Raw genomic sequence first — 24,048 nt, 5'->3', positions numbered from 1 at the left:
TATAAGCCTTAATTAATTTATTAATTTTTAAAAATTATTTTTAAATAAAATTTTGCGTTTTTGATGTATTTAATTTGAGTGTAATTCGAATTATTTAAATTAATTTTTTTAAATTGTATGTATTATAATTAGCGATATTTTTTTAATTTGAATTTTATAAATGATAATTGATAAAATATAGAAAAATCATCAGACAGATTCTAAAGTGGAACACTTTGAACTGGGATATCTGACGATGCGGAAGTAAAAAAAGAACGATTGAACTGTATACAAGGCTAGGTATTCGTGTGAACTGACGACCTAGTCTATAACTGGTATGACAAGAGGATCCCCGAAAATATGTCCTCTTTACTTATCCGTCCATTTGATGAATAATTTTGACATTGGGAAATTTTCTTTACTAATTAAAAATCAACAACTGCTTTTCAGGGGCTTTTATTGCTTGTATCCACATGTACACATTTTATAAAATTACATCTCCAGTTTTATGAAAAGAGCTTTGTACATTCAGCGGGTTTTAGAAAATAAAAATACAATAAGAAGTCTGCCCACATACCTGGTAGCTATGATACAACATTGCCACTCAATCTACCCCATTTTTTTTAAAACACTGTTAGATATCAGTGGCATATATGTAAGCGTGGTAGTCGGGAGGAAATACAATTATGTACATATTTCGTTGTGGTAGAAGAGGCGGCTACTCGTCCATCCATTAAAATGTCTATTAAAACATTAAAAAATATACTTTTTTTTTGTTTTATACGCGTTGCTCTTGTTATGGAATTCAGATTCCGCCGCTCCTCCTCCAGTTCCATTAAAACCATATTCGAATCTATGTTGTACAGTACGTGTGACATTTTACCACCATCCATGTCCACCTCCGTATCCGCCACCTCCGTGTCCACCGCCGAATCCTCCACCTCCGTGTCCACCGCCGTATCCTCCACCTCCGTGTCCACCGAAATGATGTTTCTTAATGTAAACTCTGATGGAAAATTTACCGAATTTTAGTACTTGGTTACGAAAAAAAGCGATATTTTACGATTAAAAAATGAAAGTATAAATAATACGGTACTTACGGAACTGGTACTTCCACTGGTTTCTTTACAATAACGTGTTTGTAGATTGGGACCTTAACTGGGACGTGGATGGGTTTGGGCACTTTGATGATCTTGTGAATTGGCACTGGCACGTATTTCGGTACCTTGACCGTGTATGGTACCGGCACGTGTTTGGGTACCGGATAAGGCTTGTAGATAGGTACTGGCTCGTGTTTGAAAACGGGTACTGGTATTCCAACTGGTACTGGCTTGGGTACAGCGATGATCTTGGGTATCGGTATTGCTTTAGGTACATTGATGATCTTCGGGATGGTCTTGTATACTGGAACCTTCACTGGTACTGGTACGGGATGTGGTACGTGCACGTGTTTCGGAATTGGTACGTACTTTGGTATAGGAATAGGCTTTGGTATGGGAACTTTATGGAAGATCGGTACTTCTTTGTGAATGACGTGAACGATGGGTTTATGATGATAGTAACCGCATCGGATTTCCGTCACGAGAATAACTCCTAATATGAGTGCTAAGAGTTGCATCTTTTTTTCGTTGGAAAAAAAATTTCAAAAAAGTGAAGAGCGAGCAATTCAGATCTGAAAGTAATAAGATTCAAGTTAAAAAAATTCTCGAGTACTTCCTGGATGACGTTATAATCCAATATGATGGCCGCAGATGAATATCTACTTACCGCTCAGATTTAAAACACAGTCGCTCTTGTAGCCCGCTAAACAGGGCTGTGTGTGTTCAATACAAAAGCCAAAGCACAAGTGTGAGTCTAACGTTGGAAGTGCAGCTTAAATAGCCCGTCAACCACAGTGACCTACATGGTATACCAGATCGACGTACAAGTACATATTGTCTAGTCCCTCCCCCAAGATATCGGCTCGCGGATTGGAGATGAAGAGCGATGTGACGTGATAAGTCCGAGGAAGAAGTGGTAGGAAAAAAGAGGCGGCGTATTTCTGCCATTCTGTCTACTCAACGTTGGCTTAGTCAGGTTAAAGTCCCCTTTCAGGATACGTTAGGAGGCGGTACTTGGTAGACCTGGGGAAGAATAGCCCGAGGACCGAGCCTCGGGAGTTCATTGTCAGTCGTTGACCCATTTGGATATGTCCTATATTAAGCATTCGCCTCGGGCCGTCTGCCACGTCTAGTTCGTTCAAGCAACACTAGATGGCGTGTACATCCTAGGGAACCGCATACAGCTTTTCGTAATATAAAAATTTTTATGAAATTTATGATTTTTCATGAAAATTTTCGTGAAAATAGATGCATTATTAACACAGAATGTAATTCTTTCTAGTTTAAAAAATTTCAGTTTTTATTCCTTCTTATTGCCATCTTTTCGCAAAAAATCCCTTTAATTACTTTTTATAAGGACAAGTAAGTACATTGCTCGTCACCAAGAAAAAGTACAATTACTTTTCGTGAAAAATGCTTACATCGACTTTATTTTTTCATAAAAGTCAACCACATTCAACAGATCGTAGCAGCTATTCAGCACAAATAACTGTTTATATCATTTCTCCTCACGAAAAAATAAAATATTTCCGAACTAAAATCGCTTTAAAAATATTTTAAACCCATTAAAATAATATAAAATAAAATTATTTAATATATTTCACAAAAATGGCGCATTACACAAGAGCATAGAAATGATGAAAATAGCATCAGTGGTTCACTTTCGAATGGAAAAAACATGGCATTTTCCTTCCCATTAACCGATAACAAATCAGAAAACCCCGTAACGTCTTATCTTGAATAAAATTTGTAATATTTAACAAGAAAAAAAAAAAGTGAAAATAATTAAATGTCTTAAAAAATTTATAAAAAGAAAAGTTGTTATTGTATCGCAGCCGTTAGTAAGAAATATATTTTAAAAAATGGTTTATCTTTGTTATAAATCTGTTCTGGTTTCACTACAAAAATCTGCCAATAACCTCATATTGGAGTGAATGGCAAAAGGCTCAACAATAATAAGTACAAGGTGATTATAAGACCTTGCAGCTGTGTTTATTTAATATCACCTATTACTGTTTATCATATACGTGCATAATTGATATAGATAAAATGAGAGCGTGTATCTAGTTTATAGGAGCAATATTTACAAAGTAGGATCCGGGAACAAATCTTAAACAGGCATTTTTAAATTTATACAATGATATAAACAGCGTGTAAAGGCTTTATCTCTTTAATGATTAAGTTTAATTTAACTTAAAGGGGGTCGTCCCATGTTCTTCCCCAGATACGTCACCATTATTTAATTTGTTTTTGGATGGAAGGATTTGTTGGGGGAGGGAAGGGCCCTCCGCCAAATAATTAGGGCTTCACATGTTTGTATGGAACAGGGCCTCACGTTTTTTATGTAGCTTAGAGCCTACGTTTTATATGGCTTAGGGCCTCACATTTTTATACATTTTTATATCACATTAACCTGCAGCTTGTCTAGTTTATTTGCACAGCTTTGTAAAGAAGCTGTGCAAATGAAACTTTAACAAGTCAGTTAGCATTATACAATTTTATTTCTTTAAAATAGAAAGCATTAGACTATGTACTCCAATGGGATAATGTAACTGAAGCATCTTGTTAAACAATCAACGCTTTAAAAATTAAATTAGTTTACGGATACAACAATCCGTTTTAATTCTCTTCGTATGTAAGTTTAAACCAGGAAAGTCATACTGGAAAAATTGACGTCTTATCGTGTTTATAACACGAACTATTCGTCCAAAAATTAAAAAAAAAAATAAGTGAATTCGTAGATAAGAACTTTATAAATACACGCATAAATCTTGCGCGTACATAAAGAAAAAAAATTTTTGTATATAAATATAAAATAAATGATTTAATATCGATACGGTGAATGAACATATAGTTAAATTTGTGTATGTGTTGTAAGAATCGAAGTATGGGTCAATCGCCTTTAATAATTGAGGAAATTATAATCTTCTGGTGCTGAAATCACAAAATTGAAAGTACCATAGGCCTACTCTTAAAAGGAAATGGGGCATACCAACTTCATCTTCACCTAAAGTCGAGTGTTGCGATGAACTACAGCAATTGAAAGCATGGTTTCGGAATATTAAACAGATTTTCTATTGTCGACACACGTTGCTTAACTCGAGCAATTACGTTTTCGATGGATGAGATGATCTTTTAGTAGGTAATTCGAATTTTACTAGCTGATTTACTAGGCTGGCCACTCTAGGTGGTTCCGGGAAGTCCCTGCTGGAGCATATCATAAATAACTACGAAGAAAAATCGGCGATAAATAGAATAGAATTAAAAAGATATATAAAAAGAAAAACATCGGTAGCTATCAGGAAAGAGAGAGTTTTCTACTCAAGTCGTGCCTTGTTTTTAGTTTGGCATGTCAGTACAACTGTACATACAAGTAAATTTCCTAAGATTTCGGTCAATAACCTTCAGGTGCTGATTACGTTTTCGGGCACTATACTTGTTCCAGTTTACTCTATTTAAATAGGCTTATTGTAGAAAGTTTTAAAGAAGTGTGCCGATGCTTCATTTACATATAAGAAGAAAGCATTTCTGTGCATTACATCCGAATGGGAAAATTCTCACATGCCAACGTTTCCTTCTATTCTTTATTAAGTAATTGAGGATTGGATTCGTGTAAAGATTACAAATCCCTACTTACGTGATACTAAAAATGACATTGAAATTTATAAATCCGGTATACCCGTGCATAACTCATATCACATCATTAATGTTTTTCGTTGGTTACTCTTGCAAAACTTAACATCCTATTTCCTCGTCTATAACAAAAGTTTTATATAAATCAATGTTTTTGAGGGAAAGTGAATTAAGAAAATAATCGAACAATTAAAGAAAAGAAAAGTTTATTCTGGTTTTTTAATATGAAAGAATAAAAAAAAAAGGTGAATGCACTTAGAAAAAATTATTTGGCAAATGTTGTGGAAAGACCTCTTAATGTCTTACGATTTTCGAAAAGTAGAAATAAAATTTTATTTATATTGCATATACCCCGTCAATCATTCACGCTCAGGATGATTTCTGGGTGATGTGAGAGCTAAAACTTTCTAGGTCTTGTCTCGTCTACCGGAACTTCGAATTCTTCTCTTTACTATTCAGAAATTACTCTCACTTTGGCTACGCCCGAAAAAATACAGGACGCTTGTTATGTTATACACGTATGAATTTTTTGTAATTTTTTTATTTCAAAAAATTTAACTCTTTATTTACAAGGACAAACATTTTTTCCCGTTTTATTTTTGAAATTTTTGCCACTAAAAATAGATACAAAACCATTATTCCCACAGTGCTTGGCTTCTGTCATTTAACACTTTCTTATGAAATTAGCGCTTTAAATATTATTATTTTTTTAAAATATATATATAAAAAAAATATAAGGAAAAAATAATTTACTTCCTATATTTAATAATCTGAGTGAAAATCTTGAAATTTTTCTAGAATTTTTATATTAAAATACTAAAAATAAACATATGACTGCTCTGTTTGTGTATGAGCATTTTATCATTTTCAATGAGTTCTTTTGTATTTTTATATGTTTTTAAAAATTCAAAAAATATATATTTATAAAAGGGTAAGTATTTAGAAGCAAAACACTTCGGTGTATTTTATACACGTAAAAATCCGTTAGTATGTCTACCCTATTTTTTTTTTTTTAATCAATTATTTTCTTTACTCTTCTGAAACTGCTATACAATATTTCAGGTAGTAATGGCATTAAAATAGAATATCGAACTACTTATTTTTAGTTAATTGATCAATTATATGAAACTTTCATGAGTCATAAATTAAGTTTTATTTATTTAAAAAAATCAATTGATAAGTTTCTATAAAATTTAACAACGTAATGATTATTCAATAATGAATAAATGTTAAAAATTGCTCGTAATGTTGCAATTTAAAATTATTCTTGCTTTTAAAACACTAATAAATAAGCATATTTTGACGTATTTTATTAATCTTTTTTTTAACTTTAAAAAAATAAATTAATTTTTAAAGAGAATTTTTGCTTATAAATAAACTAATTTTTTAATCAAAATTCTTGGTTTTAAAACGTTTCGTGCTTTAAAAATATATCGTCTATCAAATTTAAGTGAATTGTAATTTTACACTGTTTTAAAATTAATTTGAGGTTTTAAAATAGTTCCTAATTAAAATAGTATAATGAAAGGTTTTTACAGAAAATTCCTTTATAATTTAGCTTTAAATAGCAAAAAGAAAATAGTTTATATCGTTATGTAAAGAATATACAACATCCTATTTCTTTCATAGTCCCCTTTGTCTTTGTCCCACTCCTCTTTTAGCACTCATACTCATTTTCTCCCTCCCTTCCTCATGCTAAGAGAGGGGGACACATAGGATACTCTTTCTCTCCCCCTCTTAAAATACTCTCTCCATACTTTTCTACTGTGGTAGATCTGAAATCTGCGATAATGGAAACGTGCTAGGGGAGCAATGATAAGAGTTAATACAAACTAGTATAATTTCTGATTAAAATGTTACGTCTTGTTGCACTTGTTTACTTCACCCAACCCAAACCTTATTAAATTTATTCTTATAAACTTAATTTTAATACTGTAATTAGATCCTGAGATATAATAGACTTATCTTCAAATTCATCTTTTTAGAGGCACGAGTGGCCGAGTGGATAAAACCAGTGAACGTTGGTAGTCGGTCGTGGGTTCGCATCACACTAACGAGCTGACCGTGTGGAGTTTTCCAGATTTTCTCCATGTGTCTAAAACATAGACAGAAAGTCCTTCCAGAAGGCCGAGTGTTTCGTTGCCTTAATCCATCTTTTAAGGAGACGTGAGTTCGAGATCAAAATTAGTCAGGGGGCCTTAACTCTTACAGGCAGCCTTATAGATATATAAACCGTTATGGTGTATATATAGCATATGACAATAGATGTAAATTTTCAAGGGGTATAAAAAGTTTTAATGTCTTTTTTAATTTTTTCCACACAAACAAAATGAGAGAGGAGATTAAGAATTAATTTCACAAATTAATTATCTAACTAAATGAAATTCTATCGAGGTATTGTTCCCTTTGTAACTTCATGAATTACTTTAATTAACAAGAAACGAAATCAATTAAAAATTGTAACGTTTTCTCTTCCCATTAACGAAACTCATAATACAATTTTTAAATAAGAAAAGGAAACTAAAATAAAATGCATTGGTGTAAAATATCATTTTTCTAAATTACAATGAGCTACGTGAAAATTATATACAATTTAAATTAACGGTATGTTATGAACATGTAATGAATTTTCTACATTGATTTGTATCAAGTTTACACGAACGGTAGACAGGTTAGTGTTTCTATGTCAATGATTCCTATTTTCTCATTAGTTCCTTTCCTTGTACGTACGAAATGTATGGATAAATGAACTCTTCATGCAGATGAATCGCGTGTAATCTTTATACATTTGTTATTTAAAATATATCTTTTTATCTCTCGAAAAGGGAAAAACTTATTGATCTAGTTTATGAGATGTCTGATCCAGATAATGTGTTTTAATTATAGATATTTATAAACCGTATTTTTAGTTAAACACGCTTCGTTTTTAAGCATACAAATTGAGTCACATAAAATATTGAATGATTTATTTTCTTTTTTTGGCAGTTATTGTACAAAAGCAGAATTATTTACATGTTTATAAGAGTAAAAATCAAACACCACTCGACATACAATAGCCAAAAAAAAAGATTATAGGGTATCACACAGCAAACTGGGGCACAGCTTCTCGAAGGAGAACCAGTACCAATAATACATTAAACCCGTGTGGTGCACTGTCATCCACTAGGTATATACCCCTAGTGTGACAGTCCTGCGTTATATATAAAAAATATATACATCGATCAATCCAATGGGTACATCCAGGTTGCATTAATCGTCCCAGACGGAGAAAAAATTGGTAAATTGAATCAGGTCTAATCTAGGTCTTGTTTACCAATGCCATTTCTTATGTTCCAGGCTGAAATTAGAAACGAGAAATGAAATAATTAATATTTAAAAAAAAATAAATATAGCACATTTTAAATTCATCAACCTTTAGAAAACATTAAAAAGTACTTACACGATAGGAACGGGTTTCTTGATGATGACTGGTTTCTCCTTTATCACTTCGTGTACAACGTGGATTGGTTTTGGAATGTGTACTGGATAATGTTTATGGATGGGGACAATGTATGGTTTTGGAATGGAAACTGGTACGTGTACTGGGTATGGTTTAGGTACTGCTACCGGTTTTGGCACGGGGACGACAAAGGGTTTTGGTACCTTGACGATCTTGTGAATTGGATAAGGCTTAGGTACTGGAACTGATTTGTGGATGGGAATTACTTTGGGGACGGGTATCACCTTGTGTACTGGCTTGATGATGTGGATGACGTGAGGTACTGGATAAGGTTTAGGTACAGGAATCTTTTTGATTACTGGATACGGTTTGTGTACGATATATGGTTTGGGGATCGGCACGTGATGAGGTATAGTAATGACTTTGGGATGCTCCTTTACAATATATTTAACGTGGTGATGATGTCCATGTCCACCCCCGAAACCTCCAAATCCGTGTCCACCCCCAAAACCTCCAAATCCGTGTCCTCCTCCTCCCCCGTAACCACCTAAGATATGCCCACTCAGAACCGAATCAAGTAGAAATGTTAATAAGAGGATGCATATCGCCTTCATGACGATCCTAAAAATATAAAAAAAATGAATTATTTACATACACATCGATAATGGATACTTTTCTGTTAAAGTCCTTAAATTGTATTTTCTTATACATACCTATACTTATTTTACTCTTATAAATTTGTATTGAATAAGTCACTTCGTCGAGCTGCGGGAAAGAAGTGCCATGGAATGCTCAATGCCTGACTTTTATATGCGATCTCCACCAATAAGAACGATTGTCCTACTTGAAGAAAACGTTAAGTTGTACAGAAATGGGTCGCTGAACTGTTATACCAAGGAGAGTATTACCTATCCCTGCCATGTTTTTACTAATATAGATTTCACTTTTCCGCCCTTTGTACATTTTTTTAGACGGCCTTTCAAGGCTATTTATTCTGTTCCCAAGTCTAAATTTTTGGAATAAAACGCCCTATCCTTAAGAAAATTTTCCTAATTTTTTAAATATTTTAAAAATATCTTTTAATAAACATCAAAATATATTTTTCTAATTTTTATATTAATTAAACCATAAAATTATTCATTAAAATCATTATAAATAGAAGTTAAACTGATACAGTATTTAATTAAGAATTTTTCTCTATTAATAGTTAGTAACAATGTCTATTAATAACATTTAATGCTGTTACATTAAATTTTTTAATCGTATAATTCTATAATTTAAAAAAAATCGTAATAAAAATATCCTTTATTTTCCTATTATATTCGTGATTTCCTTTAACATTATCACATATTTAAATTGAATATCATTGCCTATTTAAGAGTCAGTACACGTCAAAGATGACGTAACGTTTATGTTACGTCTGTTACATATTTTTTTCTCCAAAAATATTATAGGAATTTTTTCCAACGGAACTTTATTGGTGTCAATATCACGAAGGTCGTTATATTATGTATATATATTTTAAATTTAATATATTTATTGCCTGGTATAATCTAATAGAAATCGAATTAAATTACAATTTACTAAAAGGAATTTCTTAATTTTTAACTTAGAAAATAAAGTTGCGTTGTGGTTCAAGAAAACAATGAGTTATTTTAAAATAATTTAATGTAAAATGATGAAGATCTTTAATACATTCTTGAGCCGCTTCAAGTGTTTTAAAAGTCTAAGTTAAAGGATGATAATTCCACATTTTTACGTGATTTAAACCATGCATGAATCTTTCTTCCATGTTTCCTTAGACGTATTGGGAAAAGGTTCGACCTACATCAACAAAATATACCTATCGATTCTATCAATGAAGTAGAATTTACTCATATTGTGAGCAAACTGGATCCTACTCCTTTGCTTTTTTTTTCTATTCTATAAAATTTACAGGTCATCGCTCTCTTGCTTCAAAATTAGTTTTCTGATTACAATGACGTGGAGGTATATGAATTATAATTATCGGTGTTACTAACTTTATGTATTATCACATCGATCAAAAACAATCGCTCTGTACTATTAAAATTAAATATAACCTTCAGTAATGTACCCGTATATATCTTACTTAACCATCTGTTATGCAGTGAAGACGAACTCGTCGTTCTACTTTACGAGAATAAATAAAGTTACACAAGCGAAAAATTATCATAAACAGCTTTAAATAAATAATATATTAAATAATTCTACTAAATAAATTGTATATCTTGATTTTTTCCCGATTAAGTTATTACAAAATATAATTTTTTAAGCAACCGATCCGAATGGAATTACTATTATTATCAATAGGAGGATAATTGTAATCGAAGAAAAGTAGCATTATTACGATTTTGGATTTAGGTTGGGATTCGAGAAAAACCAATTTTGTTCTAAATTTCTCCATTTTATCGCATTTATTACAAAGAATTCATTCAGAATGGAACGGAAACAAAAGACAATATGAATTATTAAGAACTAAATATTTTCTAACCGTGGAAAATTGTCTAAAATAGCACAAGTAGATAAAAAGCCAAATCAGTTTGAAAGTAGATACATCACCTATTATGAAACTTATATGCGATAGAAGGCAAAACATTTTTATTTATTACCTTCTAAAAATAAGCAATTTAGTTCATTCAGAAAAATCTTTAATTATCCTTTAAGAACTCGAAATATAACATATATATAAATAAATTACCCTCAATAGATACGCTAATTATGTAATCTTCCTTATTTTATTAGAAGATAATAGCACGATACTGTATAAGTTTAAAGTGTCTATAATAAAATACTTGAAGAATCGATTGTCACGATGAAGAAGTTGAGGAAAGAAGAAAAGAAAATTCTTCGTGATGTTACATTTACTTTTCGTTAATGATGCGTCATGGTTAGTTAAAGATTCTTAGAAACTGAGCTTTGCAGGCAATTATTATGGAAATAAATAGCATTAAAGCTATTTGAATTTTGCCTTTGTGTAAGGGGATAACCCCCTGGTTTTTTTTCTTAAACGGTGCAAAAATCATTATCAATAGGAAATACTTTTGCCTATTCATTCTTGCAAGCAGTGCAAGGGAAGATATATTTCTTCTTCTCTTCTCTAATACCATCGATTTAATAACACAGATAGCAATTGAATAATGGCTGATACTTTTAATTTAGGAGTATTTCTAAGAATAATAATAAAAACGTGACTTTCCTCTTAGCGAATCAATTCTTTTCCTTTATAATCAGCAACATTGATATCGCTATTTCATGTTGGAAAGAATGTTGGAAATATAATTCCATAACCTTGCTCGAATTCAGGGACAACTCTGTACAATATTTATCCTATTTTAAATTTTAATTGTACAAATTAAATTATGTAATACGAAGTGGCGTTATATCGAAGTTCGTTTCTTGTAAAATGAATTTACTTAATTTGCGATTTTACTTGATTTTTTACAGTTATTAATTTTAATTAACTAATTAATTTTTATAATTTTCTTTTATCTAAAAAATCGACATATTTTTTTTTTTACTTGCATAAATAATGTTGCAAGTTTGAGCGATCATGCATTGGCATTTTTAGAGATTTTTGTCTCTAATTGCAAATAATTTTAATTACTTTACAATTAAAATAACATATTAATAAACTAGAAATTTTATATGATTTAATTCTTAAATTTTATAAATAAAAATAAGTACAATCGAACCTCTGAACAACGGCCACTGACGGAAACATGAAAGATGGCCGTTGTTTAGAGGTGGTCGTTGTTGGAAGGTGGACGTTATTAGAGGTTCTGCTGTAGTCTATATACATATAAATATTTTTTACTAAAACATTAAAAAGTTTTTAATTTTTAAATTAACTCTATTTTTTAATAAAAATTAAAAATTAAATACAAAAATTTCAATAAATAATTTAATCAGTTATAAAAATTAAAATTAAAAAAATATCATTTACAATTTTATAAAAATTCAAACTTGTCATTTTCAAAAATTAAAAAAGAAATAAAGAAAAATTTAGTTTAAAAAAAGAAATTGAAATTTTAAAAAACGCAAAATTGTAAATTTTTTTATTTTTGTATTTTTAAAAAAATTCAATGAAATTAACAATTTTCCAAGAAAAGAAATTAACGACTTTTAAATAATTTTTAAACTTTGAAACGAATTCCTTCAACAAGACAAAAGAAAATGAGAAATATTTAAAGAAATTTTAAGTAATGACAAAATAATTTTACTGAACTCTGAATCTTCCACAAATATCCTTTAACAATGATTCCATTTGTAATTAATTGGAATAGCATCTTATGCTCTTGTAAAGGGTCACGATTTTTATCTTTGTGATACGTTTCACTTAATAGTTTATTAAATAATTGGAAAAAAGATCGAAAATTGCTTTTTAACTTAACCTAGTTTTTGCACGAAGCATAAATAACGAGGAGATTCTACATACTTTCGCATCAGTAAAGTAAATAAACCATTTAACTATGCTCAATTAACATATTGCGCAAAATATTAAATGAAAATTAGTGCATCGATTATCCGATTAAATTGCTTTCATTTAAAAACTAGTTAATGATGTTAGCACGTAAGAAAAATCATTGGACTGAACTGGAATACAAAAAAGAAACGTGAAAGAATGTCACTTCTTCTCAATGCTATTCTTATCTTCTGTAGAAACTGTAGAATTCTTTCTTGTTTTGCATTTAAATTGATTTTAAACGAAAATTTTAAATGCTTTTTTCAAATTCTGTACAGTTTTAAGTATTTGAATTAATCGGCTATTTACTGGCAAAATTTCTTATTTGTTCTTAAAAATTAAATTTTCTGAGTGTAGACTGAGTAGATTGGTGTGTTCAGGGAGATCTGGGCTCGAATTTAATGCGGGTTCTTATAGTCTTTCGTGGATAATTTATGTCCAGATGTCTTTCTACAATCTTCAAAAGACAGATCTCAATATATGGTAAACCTCTTCTTTGATCTTTGCTTATTTGCTTTAGAAAAGGGCCAAAGATGACGTTCGCATAATTAAAATTGTTCTTAAGGTTTGCCTCAAGGTTAATTGAGGTTTGCTTGTTAGCAAATTTTTGGCTATTCGTCCCTTTGCTACTTAGCAAAGAGCCTAATTTATTGCAAGTCATCTTTTGTGTAGAGAGGTAAATTAGATAATTCTTAATCCTTCAACTGGGCGGTCCACCAGTGGCCGATTGAATAAAATCGCTGAATATTGGTCGTGGGTTCGCGCCTGACTAACTACTATGTGGAGTTTTCTGAGTTTTATTCGCGGGTCTAACACCTAAAATTCCATGGCAGATCGCCCATGTGTTGAATTAACTTATTCCATCAAACCAGACCAAACCCTTAACCGAGCTAAAGATAGATTTCACAATTTTGATTATTATTTGCAAATTTGATCAGCAGTGGACCTAATTCGCTAATAATAACCAAAATTGGAACCTGCTAAACAGCTAAGGTGCGATTACGTAACACCAGAAAATCTAAATCTAATCTGTTCTTATACTGTTCCTATAACAGTATCACTGTATCATCTACTGTTGTACTACTTGATGGCACTTCCAACACTAACTAGAGTATTAAAAATATCAGTATCGATTGTTGACTAATAGTTAACTGTAGATTTACGTGTTATAATAGCACTTGAAACATTTTCATGCTACTTCAGCCAGCAGTATGCAATAATCGCATATTATATTGCAAGCATAGAAACACTTTTTCTGCACTTACTGCACACTGTTACAGTAATAAATCTATAAAATATTTCCGTGCAAGTGGATCAGGATTGTTAATAGTATTTCAACACATGATATAACTGTAATAAATATGAACAATTTCGTGATTTAGCAATTGAAATGGTTAATAATTACTATTATAACAGCACGCTAATTTTATAATAGTGTAGGATGAGAGGTTACTTCCATAAACTATTTCTAAATCCTCACGTCATGTTACTGTAGTAGCATAGATCGCGTTACGCCTTCTAACATTATAAAAAAATCAGTAACATAAGCGAGGGGTGTATTATTTCTAGAGTTAAATAGCTTATCTATGTATTTTCTTAGAAGATTTATATAAAATTTTAAGTAATTAATAAGTTATAAAGTATATATTACACCAGTAAATACTTGTTTCTAGTTAGCAGGGGGTGTTAATTTCAATTATATTCAAGAAATACAAGAAAATTTCATTTTTAAAATTCCTTCTATTGTCTTATAAAATTTACTTCAAGTATTAACAAATAATGGAAGAAATTTAATACAAATATTTGTAATTTGTAGAAGAATTTGATGCCGAATTATTATTTTAAAATATATATATTTATTTATTTATTTAAAATGTTTATAAGGAAATATTTTATTGTTTATTATAAGCAATAAAGGATAAAGGTTTAAATATTTTAAAAATGTATTTTATTGATGTTATATATATAAAAAAAAAAATTATCTATTTTATTATCTCAATAGCTGTTACAAGAATTCTGTACTCATTAAAAACACATCAAGTAGTGTGACGTATACAAAAAGATAGGAAGAATAAATATCTGTGTTTATGGTAAAAATATTTTAAATATGTTTGTCCAATAATCAAAATAAAAATAACATATTATTTTAAATTTTAATGTTCTTTTTATCTTTATAACCATTTATCAATAAATGTATAGGCTGATTCAAAACTCAGTGTCGTGTTCTTAGTTCATTTCTGAATAAAGTTCTTAAGTGATAAAGTATTTGAATAAGGACAATTTAAGCACTACTTGGTTAACTGGCTTTTGGGCTGCACTATATACACGCAATGATTTAAAGAATTAAGCGTGAAATCGTGTATTATGGAAAAACATAGATAAATGTTTAAAATATGTTTGTAAATTTTAATTTTATAATTTTTCACGAGCTTTTTATTGGTATTAAGATTGTTAGAGTTTATATATATATTTTAATAAATAAAACTTTATCTCTCCATGAGACAGATGCGTGGAGCTACGTGAAACATCCTAAAGATCTAATTATAGATCTTTAGGATGTTGCAGGTTGATGAAATTTATGGATTTATTTTAAATGAGGAAAGTTATTTTTTATTAAAATCCTACACATGATTTTATGATAAGCACATAGTTTATAGTAAGTAACGCCTAAATTTATGTTTTAAAAATATTTTCGAGTCGTGTAGAGAATTGATCCAGGGCTACTCGGCTTAAACAATCTAAATTTAGCATTGGCGACATAAAATATTGGACAATTTTTTCTTTAATTTGCAAATACTTTCGGTTATTTTTCCTCTTAAATTGCATGCAAAGAAAATACGAGAAAATATCTATACCCCTTTCTCTTCGATAATATAAATATAACACGTTGAAATTGCCTAAAGCTAGACATTCTTCCTTGTAAATGGGTGTAATACCTTCCACAATTCATTTCCCTATTAGAAAAATTAACTGTTGAAATAGTAACTTTATATAAAGAACTCTAAAATTAGTTTTTATTAAAGTTAATTTTAAAAAAAATTAAAATATTAAAGTGACGTGCATTGTTTTTAATACATAGCAATTACTGCACAAAGGAGTGCAATTTTAGAACATTTCTAACCATTTTAACGATTTATAAACTTAAAAAATAACATAATTAAGACTGGAACTTTTAGACAAAAGCCTCTTCTAAACACTGTTCTAATTTTTTTTCATTCTTTTATTTCTAAGGAAAACAGACCTTACAATTATCGTTGGAAAGCAACTTAACTAACGAACCTTATCAAAGGATCCATTGAGCACACCTGAATGACCTTATTGAGGAGTAAGCTGTACACCTTACAGAATTCTCCATTGTAGAGCAGATAAAGAAAAGAATAAATATAAAACCTAATTTGGCATATCTTCCAGTTGTGAGGCTCCCTATTTTCAACTTAGTTATAGGGCCATTAATGTAGTCTAGTATAGTTAAATGGAGTTTTTATATTATAAATATTATTAAAATTAAACAAAATAGTGTTTATATAATTTCCCTGAAGCGTTTCTAAGTGTTCTTCACTCAGATTTGCTTGGGAAGAACTCAATTCATTACAATCATTCGTGTTGATTTGATTGCATTCAACTAATTAAATTGTTGGAATGCTCATTTTATTTATTGTGAATTTTTTTCCTATTCGTGTAAGCTGTGAGATCGTAAAAATTGTTATTAAAAGATGTTAACAATCATCCAATGCAGAATGAATCAGAGTTTATTATTGAGGAAAGAAACACTTGACGTATCTGGAATATATGTGAAAAGTGGGACTTTATAATTATTATTAATTCTTTTTTTTTCGTGTGTATGTGTGAATAAAAATTAATTTTAGATAAATTTGTTATATTTTTAACGAAAGTGGAGCGAATAATTTATTTATTCATTTATTTCTCCTAATTTTTTTAATTAAAAAATTATTTATGCGCCAATATTTTAACTTTTTTGGGGAAAATTTTTGTGTTTTTTTAAGTTCAAAAAATTCATAAAAATCTCAAATTTTTTGGAATTTTTATCCATTTTATTGAATTTATTTATGAATTTTTAAATTTTTTTTTAGATTTTATAAAGTTTTCAGCTTAAAATTTTTTAATTTTATTAAGAATGTTTTTTTTAATTTTTAGATATTTAAAACCTTTTGTTTATGTAAATTAATATTAATTATAATTAAATTGATATTCTGAACAATTTTATAATGTTTATGAATGAAAACTTTAATTATTTATTTAATTCTTTAAATAAATTTCTGTAAATCTTTAAAATTTCTTGAATAAATTTATAAAACTCTAAGAATTATTCGAATGTTTTTATTAATATTTAAGTTATAATGGAAGAATAAATGAGTTTTATTGGAATATATTTTAATGAATAAAAAGGGATTTTTCTTTAAAATTATTCTTAAAATAATATAAAACATTTTAAAAATCATAAATTTAAAAATCGATTAAAATCTCTTAATAAATTATTTTTCTGAAAGAAATTTTAACATAAATTTTAATAAACAAATTATAAAAAAAAAATTCATGCGTGAAAGTTGTTAAACTTTTAACATATTTCCAATTTAGAATTTTAAACTTATTTCCCTATTTTAATGAAATTTCTAATTCTGTATCGGTCAGAGACGTTAGCCTATAGTTTATTACGGTCGAACTTCCGATAACGGCCACCTCCCAGCAACGGCAACCTGTAAACGGCGGCCATTTTTTCAGGAATTTTTCTTTTTGAAATGCGCAAAAATAACCTTCAAACGGCGGCCATTATTAAATTTAAAACGCACAAAATAACCTCCCTACAATATCCATTTTTTAACGTTCCCATTAATGTCCGTTGTTCAGAGGTTCAGAGGTTGGAGGTGATAAAATAAGCATAAAATTTAAAAAAATTAATTTAATTTAAATTAAACTTAGATTTTTATTAAATTAAAAAACCAAAAAAGTCTAAAAAACGCAAACGCAGTTTATAAGTTCATAAATTATCACATTTTAAAGTCTTTGAACTTGTTTATAGAAGTAAAATTTAAAATAAAATAAAATGCATGCTTAAGCTTTTTAATTCGATAAAAATTTCCTCTTTAAATCTTAAAAAACAAGGCATAAAAACCAGCAAAACAAAACAATATCCGGACAAAAATCTAATTTTATCCAATCGCTTACTCTGTTAGATTAACATCTACTAACCTATACTTAGCTTATTATATTCAATGATATATAAAATATTCTTTAAAAATTACTAGAGCAAACGAAACGATAGAAAAAACATTAAAAAATAATAATAAATAGTAATAAAATAAGTAAGGAGGTTGCTCCTTTCTCCTTCTCTCCACGTCTCCCTCCCTATTTCACACGCGCCACGAACTTATAAAAATCTTTATAAAATTCTAAAAATAATATTTAAAAATAATATAAAAAAATTATAATCTTTTAATCGATTAACGATATAAATCTCGCACGTCAGATAAATTTTTAATTTATTTTTAAACAGTTTTTACGCTTAAATGGCTCGAAAAATCAAAGTTTAGATGGAGGATTTCTGCATCTCTCCATTAATCAAAGTCACAAAAAATAATAATAATAGAAAAATTAACGTTTCTAGTTTTAAAAATCTAAACTTAGAACGTTCATAATATAAAAATCTACAGGATAATATATAAATATATTGTTAATATAGCTATAAATTAAATTCAGCAATAATAATAATAAAGGATTAGTAACATTCCTTTTTAAATTAGCTAAGGTATATTTATATAAGGTAATAAAGATAAGAGAGACATTTTGGGGAAAAAAATTGGGGGTGGTTATGGGTAGTTTAATTGAATTTTAATTATAGAAAAGTGTTAAATGTGACAATAAATCAATTAGTAATCTATCTATAAAGTAAATTCCTTTAATAAAATCCCCCCATCTCTAAAACAGGAACTAGGAAATTATATAGAGGAAAAATTCGTGTGTTACGAAAGTTTGGAACAATACGAGTAAAATTCAACCAGAGGAAATCATTTCGAGTTCACTGGCTCGACAAAAAGCATTTTGGTATTTTATTGTGCAATTCTTTTTTTCTTTTTTTTTCTTCTCTTATCCCTCCTTACAACAGACACACATACAGACGCTCCGTATTGCACAATGTGATTTACCGTTTGCCAGAATTGTGTGGGACCCACGTAGAGCCTTTTTACGGGGCCCCTTTAACCATGTCTTTCTTTTTTTAACAAATTAAATACATAAACTGTTCCTTTATTAATAAATAGAAGTGTTAAGTGTTTTGTTTTCTGTTAAGTAAAATAGAGTTTTTGTGGGGTAGGAACCACTATGGGTATCTAGAATTAGAGAAAAATCCCTACTTATAGCGAGTAGGAATTTTTCCTTAAGCCTGTGATTTACTAATCCCTGATTCACTAATCCCTGATTCACTGTTTATCAGGATTGTCAAGGGCTTGTTTGGAGCTTTTAGAGGGCTTCTTTACCAATTTTTTCAAACAAATTAAATAAAATGTTCCTTTATTAATAAATAGAAATATTAAAGTTTTTATTTTAAAATTTTTAAAATTTTTTCTGCCAAATTTTAAAAAAAAATAATAAAAATAGCGTTTTTATAGGGAGTGTAGGCTTAGGGAAGATTCCCTGCCTTAGAGAAAAATCCCCATTTCTCCATCGACGACCCCGCTGTTTACTCGAACAGAATTTTTACAGTAACACACACTATCGATAGATAGAGATCGAGTTACTTTTACCTTACTTTTTCCTATTATTTATTTAAAAAATTAAATTTTTTTCCTGTTTATAATTTAAATATAATAATTTAATTCTGTTATTATCCTATAATTAGCTTCTTATCGTGATGAATTCGTTCATTATCCTGTAAATAAACTTTTTTACCCGTAATTTCTTTAATTTTTATACTCTAAAATACATTATCTTTATATGCATTTTTTTATGCCCATTATCTTTATTTCATCATTTAACATTAAACTTACATTACCCAATTTTTTTTAAATTTAAATGTACATTTACCTAAATTTAATTTGAATAAAATAATATTTAAATTTCGATTATTTCTCACGGTAAATATCTAAATTCTGATACGACTCATCCGCGAAATTTGCCCTTTACTGTATATTTAAATGGAGCAACACAACGCTTTTACCTCACAGGCTGACATCTAGCGCTTGTTTATCGAAGTTCTCTGGCCTTGTTTTACGTTTTATGAATAGTTTATTAGTTTATTTTTAAATGTAGTCTATATGCAAATTATTATTCGTAACGTGAGTGAATAAATTTAATAAATTTATATCAAATTCGGTTACGATAAATTTGTCACTTCAATTTTACGCTCTGATGATAATCGAGCGTTGATTTTTATGTATTTAAATTCTGAAAATCTATTTAAATTAATTGAAATTATTGGCTTTTACATAAAATACGCTTTAAATATTTATAAATCCACTCAATTTTCTTAATAATAATTTAATTTTTTCCTGTTTTTGATGGTAAAATTGTTATCGCATTGCTAGACTCTTACGTGTTTAAACTCAAAAAATATCTTTAAATTTATTAAAATAACCTTTTTTACATAAAATAAACTCTAATTACTTATAATTCTACACAATTTTCTCAATAATTTTTACGTGTAATTGTGTACGTGACAGTAAAAGCGTTATCACATTGCCGGATCCTAATGGCGGTTTTATGTATTTAAACTCATAAAATTCATTCAAATTAATTAAAACAACCCATTTTTAAATAAAAGACATTTTATTTATATATAAATCAACTCAATTTTCTTAATAATAATTTAATTTTCGCGCGTGTTTCGTAGTAAAATACCATCATCACATTACTAGATTCTGATGATGATTGTACACAGAAAAAGCGTTTACGTAATTAAAATTCCGTTGAACCAGTTCAAAACAGTTGAATAGAAGAAGAAAACACAAAAATATAAACCAATTAATCAACATCAATATGCAAAATAGTTGCAATTTTCCATTTTTAACCGAGACTAAACTAATTTAGGTAATATTAAATCACGATTTTCTAATTTAATTCGTCTATCAAATACCCTATTTGTTCCTTTGTTTCTTTGTTCTAAATTTAAGTTTTAGGGCAGATTTCCTCCATGGGGGCCCCTCCGATTCCCTTTTTTTTATAGCATACTTTCATGCCCTTTTTTTCCCTAGCTCAACAGGTTCTTCGTATGTTAAATTCAACATTTATAGGCTCCAATTTTTCCTGGGATTTTTAACAAGGTGTGAAATTGGATTGTGTTTCTCACAAGGAACTAAGCATTTAATATGTATAAATATATATATATCAGGTCAAATAAAGTGCTACATAAATATACATCATTTCTTTAACCATGTTCCCGTTGCTTGTATCTAAATGGTTTAACCTTCTAACGTTTCCTCATCTTTGCATAGACCTCAAAAATCTGTTCTCCCAAGTGTAGATCTCTAGGTTACATGAGGAAACTTGAACTTTGAAAGTTCTGCTTTTTTTCTTTCTCTCTTCCTAGTAAGGATCTTAAAGTTAGGAAGTTGGGTCTTAATAACATTATCCTGGATATAAATTACACTCGAAGCAACCAAGTGTGGGAAAATAAAATCAAATTTACACTTTCTAAAGGCTCTCAGGTGTCTAAACATTCAAATGTTTAGCATAAAAACTTGTTTATTACGTACATTTTAATTAAAATTAATGTAAACATGCTCTGTTCCGTCTTATACAAGTCGTAAATATAGCAATAAGTTTTAAAAAAAGCGTGTGTATATATAAATACAGTAAAACCTGTCTAAAACGGAAGATTTTCTATATAAGCTGAAAACCTGTCTAACGCAAAGACTGTTTTGTTATTAATCACATAACATAACCTGAGTAAAACGGAATTTGTCGCCACATTTCAAGGCTACTGGAGGATTTACACAGGCTTTTTTCGTACCTTCGATTTCCGCTTTAGACAAGTTTCGCCTTATAAAGCTATAAAATATACACAAGTGCGTGTTATATTTCATTAATTACAATAAAAGGCTATTAAGGATATATAAATTTTACAAATTACGCTATAAGATACAAGGAAGAGTTTAACTCCCAACTATTTATTTTTATTTTTATTTTTTCTTAAACTCTTTTCATATTGAACACTCGATTTTCTCATTCGACTTTCCTCTCGATTAAACAATATAATGCTTGATCAAAAGGGATTTTCCTCCAGTATAAACTTGTTCAATAGGAATGACAATATTGTTGAAATTCGATTGATCGTATCTCAGCAGCAATAACCAGTCGACAACATGCAGAGCATTGACCTTCAGAAAAAAAAGCATGTCAGGCTGTCTGTCCGTTTTTTTTTTCTCTCTCTCTCTCTCTATTTTTCTATAAAGTTTACTATCTAAAATCATTATAATGATTATCTCTTTTGGATAACAAAATACGACAATTTAACTTCCCCGTAGATAAATTATGATAAAGGCCCCGTTAGAGCAATGGACTTACATTTTATTGTTATTATAGCTTAATCTGTATAATATCTTCAACAGGGAAATGATTTAAAAGCTTAAAAATATATTATTCTAGGGCTTAAAAATTGATTTTTTTTTGTGTGTGTATGTGTTACGCGTTACGTTCCAAACCCAAATTATTCGCCGTTATGCTTTGCGTAACGTTATTTTCGGATTGAATTACAAAAACAATAGTAACAGTTTACGAAATTCCGAAGGGGGAAATTTTATTTTTATTATTTTTTTATATATTTTTTTTAACAAACTTCGTGATTATTTTCCCACAATTACTAAATAACTAGGTCTTCACCATTAGATCCAGGGTCAAATCAGTCCACGATCACGTGAGTTACGTTGATAAAAGTAGAATATACCCGCCAAAAATTCTATTTTTAACCTTTCCTCTTGACTACTTTTCATCTCCATCAATGCTCTAATTGGGGAGATGGGGTATATCATGCCTCTAAGGTCTTCGTGAAGATACTCTAAGTTGCCATATTTTCCTACCAAGAAAGGGGGGATAGGGGATCTCGTGCTTGCCTACTCGTACTATAAAAGGAAAGCCCCGGGCGTTATCAATAACCTAAATCTTGTATACATATCTGATTTATGTGTACTTTGTATAGTTTAATTATTTCAATTTCCATGCAGGGTGCTAAATAGTCTCCCATTTTTTCCACTTCCTGTTGGCAATGGGTTCACTTTCACACTACGAAGGTCATTCGGCTTTCATAGTAACCTTTATTAAACAGTACAGAACAATACAGAGCATCAAACAATAGACAAACATCAATTGTTCTAGAGAAAAAGTGACATTGTTTATGTTAATTTACGAGTAATAGATATTTCTATAGGGGGAGCAAACTTATTCATTGTATACATAAAATATTCAAAATAAAATTATTTCCTCGACTTTCACAATCAAAATTTTGTCAATAATAATAGTAATAATAATATCTAAATAAAGAATATAAAATTTAAGAATTACGAAAGATTAAATAGAGCACAAAGAACTTAAGTTTCTTGATTATTTCTAGACATTAAATTAGTTTCTTTATAAATTATTTACAGCATTTTATTAAGTATAGCAATAAACCATAAAAAATGCATTACTTTTATCAGATTTTCCCCCTCCCACTACTACAGATTTCAATAAAAATATATATATAACCCCCCACAATTATGTATTATATAAGAATCTGTAAATTAATATAATACCAGGAGTTACTCATGCAAAAACTTGGGTTATTATTAGTACAGAAACTTCGAAAATTCAGGAAAATTACACCCATCTGAACTCTTTACATTTATAATTTTATTTTTAAGTAAATCGTGACGACGAAACAAGAGATGAGGGTGGTTGTTAACTCCTTGTCACATATTTTTTTGCTATAGACAATGAAGGATTGAGATGGTGCTTTCATAGATTTGTATTGTAGAAATGAAGCAATTCTAAAGATTTAAAGGGGCTAAACAAACCAACTAACGAGTTAAGTCATCCTTTAACTTCAAACTCCTGCAGTCTGATTGAGTAAGTGACTTAGAAGGACCCCCTCATGAAAGTCTCGAATCTTTCCTGAATTTTTCATCCTAGATAAATATTTCTTTAAAGAGTGAGATGCCCTACTTCCATTTTTTTATTTATTTGAAAGAGAATTCTTTAGTTTCCGTCTGTAATTTCTCTCTTTCACAAAATTATCGATGATATATTTATAAAAATTTCTCTTATCGGTAGACTTTCCTATAAGGTATCAATTGGATATGCCAAAAAATACTTCATAAATTATATACTAAAAAATATTTCCTATGTCGATAGTCAGACTTCAGTAGCTAGATTTTTCCTCTAATTGTCAAAATTAGGCTTGAAGCCAGTTTATATTTTCATAACTGATT

The 24,048-nt window shown here is 29.4% G+C and overlaps 1 protein-coding gene across 1 annotated transcript; it reads right to left on the bottom strand.

Annotated features, from left to right (window-relative positions):
- Positions 1–419: 419 nt before the first annotated feature.
- Positions 420–8,916, bottom strand: LOC136986424 (uncharacterized). Its single transcript, XM_067283957.1, has 4 exons — positions 8,865–8,916; positions 8,152–8,772; positions 1,080–1,622; positions 420–985 (listed from the first exon to the last, which is right to left on the bottom strand). Exons 2-4 carry the CDS (start codon positions 8,763–8,765, stop codon positions 859–861), a joined length of 1,284 nt encoding a protein of 427 aa, XP_067140058.1. The 5' UTR covers positions 8,766–8,772; positions 8,865–8,916; the 3' UTR covers positions 420–858.
- Between the last annotated feature and the right edge of the window lie 15,132 nt (positions 8,917–24,048).

The sequence above is a fragment of the Centruroides vittatus genome, unplaced genomic scaffold (genome assembly GCF_030686945.1).
Source record: "Centruroides vittatus isolate TY-2023 unplaced genomic scaffold, ASM3068694v2 scaffold_1015, whole genome shotgun sequence".
Classification (NCBI taxonomy): domain Eukaryota; kingdom Metazoa; phylum Arthropoda; class Arachnida; order Scorpiones; family Buthidae; genus Centruroides; species Centruroides vittatus.
The sequence above is the reverse complement of the archived record's forward strand: the minus strand, read 5'-3'. Positions and strand labels throughout refer to the sequence as shown.

Excerpts from the sequence above, each read along its gene's own strand:
- LOC136986424 (XM_067283957.1), bottom strand. The coding sequence starts at position 8,765 with ATGAAGGCGATATGCATCCTCTTATTAACATTTCTACTTGATTCGGTT. Across the intron at positions 1,623-8,151 it reads AAGAAACCCGTTCCTATCGT|AAATTTTTTTTCCAACGAAA; the intron begins GTAAGTACTTTT and ends TTCACTTTTTTG. Across the intron at positions 986-1,079 it reads CCAGTGGAAGTACCAGTTCC|AGTTTACATTAAGAAACATC; the intron begins GTAAGTACCGTA and ends ATTTTCCATCAG.